Source organism: Python bivittatus, unplaced genomic scaffold (assembly GCF_059951505.1).
Source record: "Python bivittatus isolate LINGU-HERP-01145 unplaced genomic scaffold, Pbiv_v1 ctg000330_np1212, whole genome shotgun sequence".
Lineage (NCBI taxonomy): Eukaryota > Metazoa > Chordata > Lepidosauria > Squamata > Pythonidae > Python > Python bivittatus.
The window spans coordinates 51,112,033-51,123,001 of record NW_028277058.1 but is presented as its reverse complement, the minus strand read 5'-3'; the positions used below and the strand labels follow the sequence as shown (position 1 = coordinate 51,123,001).

The 10,969-nt window shown below is 42.0% G+C and overlaps 1 protein-coding gene across 1 annotated transcript; it reads right to left on the bottom strand.

Moving 5' to 3' along the window:
* Positions 1-4,098: 4,098 nt before the first annotated feature.
* LOC112540734 (tubulin alpha-8 chain) lies at positions 4,099-10,029 on the bottom strand. Its single transcript, XM_088141561.1, has 4 exons — positions 9,987-10,029; positions 7,967-8,115; positions 6,089-6,769; positions 4,099-4,392 (listed from the first exon to the last, which is right to left on the bottom strand). The coding sequence occupies exons 1-4, from the start codon at positions 10,012-10,014 to the stop codon at positions 4,099-4,101; spliced, it is 1,152 nt and encodes a 383-aa protein (XP_087997687.1). The 5' UTR covers positions 10,015-10,029.
* Positions 10,030-10,969: the final 940 nt, after the last annotated feature.

The window sequence follows — 10,969 nt, the reverse complement described above, 5'->3', positions numbered from 1 at the left end:
CTCTCAGGAGCCTGTGAAATCAAAACGCTTTGCCAGCCTAAGTCGAAAAATAATACGATGTTAAAATCGCACCAAAAAATCGTGGGCAGCGGTCGCGGCAGCCACTTTTAATATTTCCTATGGTAACTAGGATCAATATAACCCATGCAAGCGAAAGCTCTTGGGGCGGGGGGCGTCTTCCATCGTTTTTAAAAGTGGGAAGGGGTCCCGAGAGAAAAATACGTTGAAGAAACACTGACTTAAAGGACCAGTTGGGAGGTAGGGCCGAAGTGAAGATGGCTATCTGGGTGAAGTCATGCGAGGGGGCTGCAGCCAGGCTTCCCACCCGCCACCGTGACCCCCTCCCCACTTTTAGAGCCATAAAAGTGCTCAAGAGCAACATTGCTGAAGAGCAGAACTTGGAGCTTGGCCTGCATCCCGAAAGGAGGAACCAGCACCGAATCCCAAGGACAGCCAGAGGTTTTCGAGGGAGGCAAAGGCTAAATGTCACTTTACAAACTTTAGGACTTTTACCTGCAGCAAGGAGCGAGCATCAAAGGATTATTTATGTGGCTACATCATCTTGTAAAGCCTAGGAGGGTTGGAATTAACAGACTGTTGTTGAAGAAGGTATGTGCTAGGATAAAGCATTATTACAGTTCTCTTCTAGGCTGCGGTGTGTCCAGTCCTTGATTATGGACCTTTCAAACTTTATTTAAAAATAACAGTATAGGTATAGCAGTCTGAGCAGTCTATAGTAGTGTTTCTCAATTTCAGCAACTTTCAGATGTGTGGACTTGAACTCCCAGAATTCCCTAGCCAACAACACTGGTCTATAGTATAAGGCAGTGTTTCTCAACCTTGGCAACTTTAAGATGAGTGGACTTCAACTCCCAGAATTCCCCAGCCAGCCATGCTGGCTGGGGAATTCTGGGAGTTGAAGTCCACTCATCTTAAAGTTGCCAAGGTTGAGAAACACTGGTATAGGGTGTAAGTTGTTTCTCTTTGAAAATGTGCATCAAGGAAACTTCTCATGCTTCATTATGGAACGATTTTTCCCCCTTGTCCCTCTTTCTCACTGTCCCCAACTATCACCTATCCCCAGGCTAACCATGGAAGTGGGCAGGAGGGGGGAGGCTCAGGAACCATAGTGGACATAAATGGACAAGGTCACCTCCAACTCACCGCCAACCCCCTGCAGAGGAAGCTTGTATCTGCCTTCACCTATTGCACTGCTCAAGTGGGACTTTCCCAATTCTTCTGGCCCGAGAGGTGTGGTGAGGCCCATCTAATGTGCCTTGCAGCAACAAGACCAGCCCTGCTTCTGTTGGCCATCGGAGGGTACTGAGGGCACTCGTTCCCATCCCCACCCTCGTCCCAGGACACTGATTTTCGAGTCCATCAGGTTTCTGCTGTTATGCCGGAGGGCCATCTCCCCCACTTCTCCCTGCAAGACCTGGCAAGATAGAGCATGGCCATACAAGTCCTGCTGCTTTTGTATGTACCTCAACACACACACACACACACACACACACACACACACGGAGTCAAAAGAGGTGGGGCTTGCATGGTGATACACTATTATCCTGCACATTTTGACATCACACACACACACATCGCACAGATATCAGTGCTGGCAGTAGATCCTCAGGCTACCAGGTCTCGTGGGGATGGCAAGAGAACTGAGTGGGTGGGGGAATAAACATGGGGTTTTAGCCACCAGTCCTCCAACCTCACAGAGATATTCTGGGGAAGAACAGGGGAAAGGAGGTAGAGGAAACGGCAGAACAGACACAGCCATACTTGATCCACAAGGCTAGGCAATTGCAGCTTTTAACACATGTGCCGCAGTCTTGCAGACGACTTTTGAACCGGTGCCAAACAAGCACCTCAGATGTGATCCAGGTACCACACCTGATCAACAGGGGACGGCTATTCTGGAGGGAACAGCATTGGGGAGCAGATCTTTTACTGTGGGTCAGAGAACTGGAAGAAAAGGAGAGGTTCCCTCCCCCACTTCTCTTCCCCTGAGCTGCTTCTCCTGCGCCACGCCATGCCCTCCCCCCATGGCAAGAAAAGCAGAGGGCAAGTGATGAAGGGGAAACGACCTTTTTGGGTGCCAGGTCTCCCAGTTTCAAAGAGAGATGTTTCCTCCATGGTTTATCATCCAGGGGTGGCAGGTGAAGAACTATTCCCCCCCCCTTCCCTTCCCACTTCCCTTCTCACATGGAAGAGGAAGCAAGGAAAGCTGCTTTTAGCCGCCCCTCCCATGAGATAAAATGGGGGGAGGGGATGAGATTATGATGCCGGGAAAAGCTCCCTTCCCTCCTCTTTCCCTCTGCAGAAGGGGAGGGGAGGGGAGGGGACGTGAAGCCGAGAATCCCATGGTTTTATTGATGGCCAAGAACCCCATTATGCAAAACATTCCATTTTCTGAGTACTTCTTTTTACAATTTATGAGTGACTGATTTGTTGTAACTTTCATTTCACAGACTCACCAGAAGCCCACGTGGAATACGTCATCCTTCCTTAACTCAAATATTCTTTTTCCCTTTCTTGCACATACTTGCACACAGAGACCACAATCAAAACGTTTTCCTTTCCTGTGGTAATGGTGGCAGCATCTAAAACTGCATGACTTATAGCTGTTTCGGAAACTGCGTGTTACTGAATGGGTTCTTCCATATTCCAAATCAAGAAACCAAATCTTATAAACGATCTGCTTGTTCTTCAGCTGCAGTGTGGGGAAGGTGTTGACTGGCACCCGAGGACCTCACTTAACCAGGAGCTCATCCCGATAATCTGGTAGCTCCCCTTCTGTCAGCCCAACCTGTATGTCACAGGCTTGTTATGTGAATAAAATGAGAGCTGTTCCCCAGCACGCTGTCTTCAGCTTCTAAAGAAAAGTAGACAAAGCAATCTAAAAATAAAGATTGACTCTCAGGAGAGATGTTGGAATAGAAACCGAAATGGGAGAAAGGATTACACCGGCAATTTTTCTCCATTCCATAGATACACGTGCTGTCCACAAAGAGTTTATTTCTAAAAAGAACAAGGAAAGGAGCCCAAATTGAAGACATTTAGCATGTATGAGTCACACTGGATTGAATTTTCTTAACAACCTCACCAATGCAAAGTAGGGACATGTTTCACCAGGGAGACCTAACAAACACAGCTGTAGCATTGTAGGTGTTACATTGACTTTTTTGACTGCCCTTCCCTTTTTAAATGTTCACCATTTTTTTTTCTTCCAAGGATCTTATGACTAGGGAGCTGAACTTTAGTGGCATGATCTTTACTTTCTCTTATACTTTCCCCACAATTTGAAAAATACCTGTGATAAAGTATCCACACACTTTCACAAATAATTCCAGGAGATAAGGATTATAGACATTATAGTCCAATACATTTGAAGGCCACTTGGTTGGCAGAGACTGGTCTAGTCCTTTTATGCATGGGAAACAAAAGTGGCTGGACTGACATACTTTTCTAAGCCATAGTTTGCTTAACTATGATGGTGGAATAAGTCACAATGGCTGGATTCATACATAGCATCATGGAATAGGAAGAGACATGTAGATGATCAAAGATACTGTATGCTCAATTTAGGAGAATACATGAAGTCAAAAGCAAACATAAGTGAGTGCAGTATATGAATATAACCTAGTATGTGTAGCCAAAATTGAACCTAACTGCTTGTTAAGAATGTCCTTTTAAGTAATTTTAGGGCATATTAAGCTCTTGTGTTAATCCTACGCAGCCACTCCCTATCTCCGTGAATCCTTTGTGACAACTTACTGGAAATGTGCATGCTCCAAGGGTTCTGCTACCATCCTTGCTTTCTGTGTCTATCAGACCAGGTAAAGTATACTGAAACTAACGTCTATAATAGTTGTTCTTGGAATACTGATGGCAGGATGCATTTTACTTGTGATGTGTGACCTAAGGAAGGAAATCACAGGAAAACACTTCTCAGACTGATGATATAATTACAAATGCTGCTGGAGTAGAGAAGAATGCAGTTGAACAGGCTCATCAGCTATGCATCTTCGGTCCAGCAAAGAGTTGGGGGACTCCATTTATGGCACAAAGATGCACAGCTAGGGACTGTCTACATTCTCAAAATTCTTCTCCATCATTTTCTTCTTCAAAAGAATCTGTTCCAACTTCCTCATAGTCTTTCTCCAATGCAGCTAAATCTTCCCGGGCCTCGGAAAACTCTCCTTCCTCCATGCCTTCACCCACATACCAATGCACAAAGGCTCGCTTGGCATACATCAGGTCAAACTTGTGGTCCAACCTTGCCCAAGCCTCGGCAATGGCAGTGGTGTTGCTCAGCATGCACACAGCTCGCTGCACTTGAGCAAGGTCACCCCCAGGCACTGTGGTTGGGGGCTGATAATTGATGCCAACCTGGAAAAGAGGAGGAGAGAAAAGGTCATTCAAAACGTGGCCTTTATAAGAAGTGCAGAGGGGAAAAAGAGCAACAAGAAACTAGCTAATTCTATGGAGGGAGATTCTGATGACACTGTAATGGATTCATTCCCCTAATTCTCCCTAATAGTTAACTCAAGTGACACCATATCTCAATTATTTTATAGAAAAAAAAATTGGTTTCGGGATATTTATGGCATGCAAAAGCCTGTGATGTTAAAAGAGGTTATTTGCATCTCCCCTAAATTGACTGCTAAGAGTATGAATTCTCCTACTTTCCTCATCACTTAATTTCAGTCGGCTCTAGGATAGAACAGTGTTTCTCAGCCTTGGCAACTTTCAGATGTGTGGACTTCAACTGGCTGGGAAATTCTGGGAGTTGAAGTCCACACACCTGAAAGTTGCCAAGGTTGAGAAACACTGGATAGAAGATGACCTATACACCATGTTTGTTTTCTCTCAAAGCCCTCCATGTTCCATCAAGCACATAGTGAATTCACCTACCCAACCTTCCCTCTTCCTCTTTTCCCCAGGAATAGAGCTTTCTGGGAACTGCATAAAGCTTTGATCAGTGTTGTCCAAACTTGGCCACTTTAAGATGAGTGGACTTTTTATGGCTGGCTGGGGAATTCTGGGAGTTGAAGTCCACTCATCTTAAAGTGGCCAAGTTTGGACAACACTGGTTTTGATTAATAAACCGCTAATATGATCAACCCTCCTACTGAGCCTAGGTGAAGGAACTTCCACATGTGACAGTTCAAAAGCAGCTCCAAACTTCTATGAATCCACGATGTCAAGAATCTAAGAATCAGATCTTTTCTGGCTCAGCTGTGATATTGCCCAAATTGTGAGGCACACAATACTACAGTAGTCAGTGTTTGTGTAGTTCTGAGTTTGGTTTATTCTACTTTCCATAACTACTTATAGAACAATTGTACATTATTCTACCTGCAGACTATTATTATTCTAACATATAAGCATTTTCGAGAATGCATGGGGGTGAATGAGAAACAGGCAAAAGAAATGAGCACAAGTGAGGACAAATAATTTATTCAATATGATTATACTAAAAGTTGATTTTAGGTCTCATGTTTGGATTATTCAAACAACCAGACTGCATAGCTAGCACTGAAAGAATGTGTGTGTGTCTGTGTCTCTGTGTGTAGTGGTGTTGATACTAACAATACATTTCATTCCTTTTTGTACAGAGTGGAGATGTTTTGTTTTCAGTTTTGATGCTCCGAGACCTGGAGAAAGTTAGGAGGGTCATGGAATGAATTATATTCATTGTAAAACACTGAAAAGCTAAATATTTCCACTGAAAGGGGAAAAGTTATTTGAAGTATGGGGCATTTGCACCGAGACAGATCAGCAAATAAGAACATTAGTTGAAGGTTAGATTAATTTCTGAATATATGAAGAAAGGTTTCTTAGTTGACTTGCATGGTTTCTTTAAAGCAGTAATTTCTGTTTAGTTCAGGTAGGTAAATTTATACTCTGCACTTTGTAGCTTTTCTGGAGGGTTTTTCTAATTATAATGAAATGTGATAAACTAGCTTATGATAAGTAGATCTTATTTAAATTTAATATTTGCATTGGGACATGGATTATATCCCGTTCTGTCAATGTGCGTCTTTTTAAGACTGAAGGAAGATATTTAATTATTGCTCCTCACCTTGAAGCCAGTTGGACACCAGTCCACAAACTGGATTGTTCTCTTGGTCTTGATAGCAGCGATTGCTACATTGACATCTTTGGGCACCACATCTCCACGATAGAGCATGCAGCAAGCCATGTACTTGCCATGGCGGGGGTCACATTTCACCATCTGGTTGTTGGCCTCAAAACAGGAGCTGGTGATCTCAGCCACGGAGAGCTGCTCGTGGTAGGCCTTCTCAGAGGAGATGATTGGTGCATAGGTCACCAAGGGGAAGTGGATGCGAGGGTAGGGCACCAGGTTGGTCTGGAATTCAGTCAGGTCCACATTGAGGGCACCATCGAAGCGCAGGGAGGCAGTGATGGAGGAGACGATCTGGCTGATGAGACGGTTCAGGTTGGTGTACGTGGGACGCTCAATGTCCAAATTACGTCGGCAGATGTCATAGATGGCCTCGTTGTCCACCATGAAGGCACAGTCGGAATGCTCCAAGGTTGTGTGGGTGGTCAGGATAGAATTGTAGGGCTCCACCACTGCTGTGGACACTTGAGGGGCTGGATAGATAGCAAACTCCAATTTGGACTTTTTGCCATAATCCACGGACAAGCGTTCCATCAACAAAGAGGTGAAGCCTGAACCTGTGCCTCCTCCAAAACTATGGAAAATCAGGAATCCTTGTAAACCAGAGCAGGAATCTGTCTACAAAAAAGTATAATCCAAGGTGAGTTATGTGTATCTCAACAATTATTTTTATCTCACTCAGTATTCGCTACATCCCAAAACCATTTCCACAACTGAAAATCTAAATCAACTTGACATCTCATTTATTGCTATGGTTTTGATCCAATGATCCTGTGCTTACCCACATGCAGCAAAACAGATCTGATCTACATAATTATCTTGGTATACACGACAGTTGTTCATGGACCATAGTGGGGAATCTTAAAAGTGAATTCTCTACTATTTTTAATACTTAATACACAAATATTGTTATAATTTAAGGCTTAATAAGGATGTGTCCAGGGGACCTTTCCCATTTCCCCATTTAAAGCAAGTCTCTTAATTCTTGACAAAAGGTAGTTGAGAGGTGATATTTCAGTGGGAGATAGAATTATGGAAAACTGAAAGCCAGTGGTACTATGAGTTCCTCTTATTGATGGGCAATAAGGTTTTCAATAAAAACCTAGATTGTGGTAAGCAAACCTTTGTGAATGACCATTTGTTCATTACTAGCAATTTTTTTCTACATGGCACACTCTTAGCAACAGTTGCCTTTTTAAACCTTTCTGAAATAGATTATAGCCATTGTTAGCCACTACACCTTTAAACTTTAAAAACTGTGATATTTTCACTGCCACCTCATGCCAGGAAGAAGAGAGTATAAAATAACAGTTTAACAGTTCCTCCTCCTCCTCTTCCTTCTCCTGGCATGGACTGACAATAGCGTTAAGACAGCCAGCACAGATGGAAAAGAAGGAAACTGTCAGTCAGATTAAGGGAAATGCATACTCATGAAAACTTTCACCTCTGACCACACTGTCCATAATTACCAAAACCATCTTTTACTTAGATGCACAAACATTTATGAAAAGTTCTCATTTTGGCTCAGTTGTAGGATTTATAAGACTGGTCGGTGCTATCTTCTGAATGAAACATGTCTGCTAGAACAATTTCCCCAATGTGGGCACCTTCCTGATGTGTGAACTTCAGATTTCTCAGCAACAGCCACGTGAACTATTTACCCAGTTCATTCCATATACTAACTCAACTCATGACACACCCAACTGTTGACTGGAACTGCATTAGATTTCTGCTTCTAGCACTAGATTTACACTGGATTTCTAATGCTTTCTGTCTCAAAATCATTTCACTTCTAATTATCATGCATGTGCTTACCAGCTTGCGAATACGATCGAGTACCATATCAATACTCTCCTTTCCAATGGTGTAGTGACCACGGGCATAGTTATTAGCTGCATCCTCCTTGCCAGCAATCAGCTGCTCTGGGTGGAAAAGCTGGCGGTAGGTGCCAGCCCGCACTTCATCTGTTAACAAATGTCAATATATTGGGATAAATATTAGGCAACTTTCAAGAATCTTGATGTGTTTCTTCCTAACTAAGTCCTGACACCATCTTTGTTTGCTAAACAAGCTTTGCATGTTATTTTGGCTTTAGCTTCATTTAAGATGATTCCAGGCAGAGATTGTTAATGTCAAATATGGTCTTGCTCAGTTCTTAGAAACCAAGTAGGAACTATGACAATACTTGGAATGATCTTTGATAGTCCAAGCTACAGAATAGAGGATAGGATTATTAACACTGGTGGCACATTAAAGATTTATTGCTATATCAAAATAAACTCTCCATTCTTTCTTTTTTTTTCTTACAATACCTTTCTCTCTCTCTCTCTCTCATACACACACACACACACACACACACACGTACTGTGTAACCTGGACATTTAGAAATCCAGCATATCAAAAAGCTCTGCCAAGTAAAATCCTCTCCCAGATGGATTTAGTGAAATATTCACCTGGGGTGGCCAGCAAGATGCCCTTCTCTTCTTCTATTCACTCTTTCAAAATGAAGGGGAAAGAAATATTCTCATATTTCAAAAGCTAAGAAAAATATAACTGCCAGAAACAAAGTCATACAACCTGCAACTTCTAAATAAAAGCAGAGCTAGGAGCACTCCATAATTTTTTTTTTTTTAAAAAAAGATAACCGGTTTACAGCCTTGGTGTATAAACTGGTGTTCCAAAACCAGTCAGCCTCTGTTTATAGTAATGTTAGGGTTAGGGTATAATATTATATAGGGTATAATAAATAATTATGTTATGACTGAAGAGATAAAATGGAATCCTAATCCGTTAAATTAGGAACATGCAAACTGGTACACTCCCAACATCAACGAAAAAGCAATATAATTGAATTTTTACAAAACATTCATGTAATGAAAAATATATAATTAAAGTGAGTCAAAGTACATTTCTCTCCATGTACTTAAGTACTTAATAATTTCCTTTCTCTCAGATTAAAAATTACAGGCACTATTTTTGGAGAGGGTATGTGCGGGACTGGGACTACAGATTACGTTCCTCTAATCTTTATAATTAAGCAGAGTTAAGTTGGTGCAGCTAATTTTAAAAACAAGAAAGGGCAGCAAACTCATTAGTATATTTTTTTCCTGTCAGGAAGGGAGGGAAACTGTACATGTAGGATTTTTTGCATCAGGTATCCAGATTACCTGACTGATCGGATATTATTGTTTGATTAATTGTTCAATGTGATTCATTCATTCATTCAATCAATCAATCATTCATTCCATTTGTCTTCTGCCATAATTCAGTCAAGACTCCAGTGGTTAAAACCATGGCATTTATCCTCCTCTACCCAGTTAAGGCAGGAAAATATCTTAGGTTAGCTCTGTAAAAATATCAGCAAGAGAGAAGTTCCCCCTGCCCAAATTAGGTTGCTGCAAAAGAGAGTAAAAGAGCAAATTTCAGTGCAAATAGACTTGTAAGATTGGTTTTAGCATTAATCATAAATTCTGTGCCTAAGCATATGCGCAGAAGAGCTCTGATTGTTAACATGTTGTTAGCACCTTGACTCCCTCAGCAGATCTCAGAGTTCAAGTACAGGAAGTTTCTGGTACAGAACTCTGCATAATAGGACCTGATGCAGACAAGGGAGATGTCTTTGCACCCTTATGGAAGGCTGAAGAAATTCTGGCAAATGGATTTTTTTTTTCACCCTTGAACAGCAAGCTGCACATGCCAACAGAATTTCCCCCTCCATAACTGGTAAAAGACTAGAATGGGTTAGTCTGAATACCTGATCTCTCCACTGCATCCCCAGCATTGGCAATTGCTCAATAACCCCATTCTATTTGCCATCACTCATGATTTCACTGACCTACTACTGTGGGTTCTAAGTCCACCATAACAGCTCGTGGCACATGCTTCCCTGTGCGTGTTTCACTGAAGAACGTGGTAAAAGAGTCATCATCATTAAACTTGTTGGGTTCAGTCTGGAAAGTGCCATCTGGCTGGATGCCATGTTCCAGACAGAAGAGCTCCCAGCATGCATTACCAATTTGAACTCCAGCTTGTCCAACATGAACAGAGATGCATTCACGCTGTGAGGGAAAAAATAAAGAGAAGATCAGAGGAATAGGACACATACAATACCCATTTATCTCCCTACCCACTCTTCCAGAGAAAATTATCATTGGAATTTTAGGGATAAAGAACTTCCTATTTTCAAATAATTGTTTCTTCTCTGCTTAAAGACTTTTCAGAATAGAAAGGTATCATTTTCTGATTTGGTACTGTTATGATCCAACCTGGAGCCCTTCAGATAAGTTGGATGAACATCCCATCATTTTCACCTCATAACCAGCAGCTGAGTTGACTGTGCATGACCGAAACCATGTCCGTCACACTTGCAGGATACCGTGTTAGAGAACACTAATCTAGACAGTGATCTAAAATTTCCAAATGTCAATATTTGTGTAACCAAACTGATTAGGCAGTCAGAAGACAAAGATTCTAGCAGACTTGGGTAAACCCCTGTTTTGAAGAAGTACGAACAACATTGGCAAGAATAATCCATAAGAAGAGTAACCACCACTCACAAAACCCAATGAGGAACAAGATTGATTTTTGTCCATAAAATGCTATCAATCTGTTGGAGGAAACCAGCAGTGAAGGGGAAAATAGAATATTGCTACACTCGTCCAACATTTTTATTACAGTGATGATTCTATAAATAGGTATATTATGGATGCTATTTCAATAATAGAGCCAGTTTGGTGTAGTGATTATGGAACTGGGCTAGAAACTGGGAGACTGTGAGTTCTTGTCTCACCTTAGGCACAAAGCCAGCTCGGGGGCCTT

Coding starts and splice junctions, on each gene's coding strand:
- LOC112540734 (XM_088141561.1), bottom strand. CDS start 10,014: ATGGTGGACTTAGAACCCACAGTAGTAG. Junction 8,116..9,986: donor CTTAGAACCCACAGTAGTAG/GTCAGTGAAATC, acceptor ATTTGTTAACAG/ATGAAGTGCGGGCTGGCACC. Junction 4,393..6,088: donor GGTGTCCAACTGGCTTCAAG/GTGAGGAGCAAT, acceptor CCTCTTTTCCAG/GTTGGCATCAATTATCAGCC.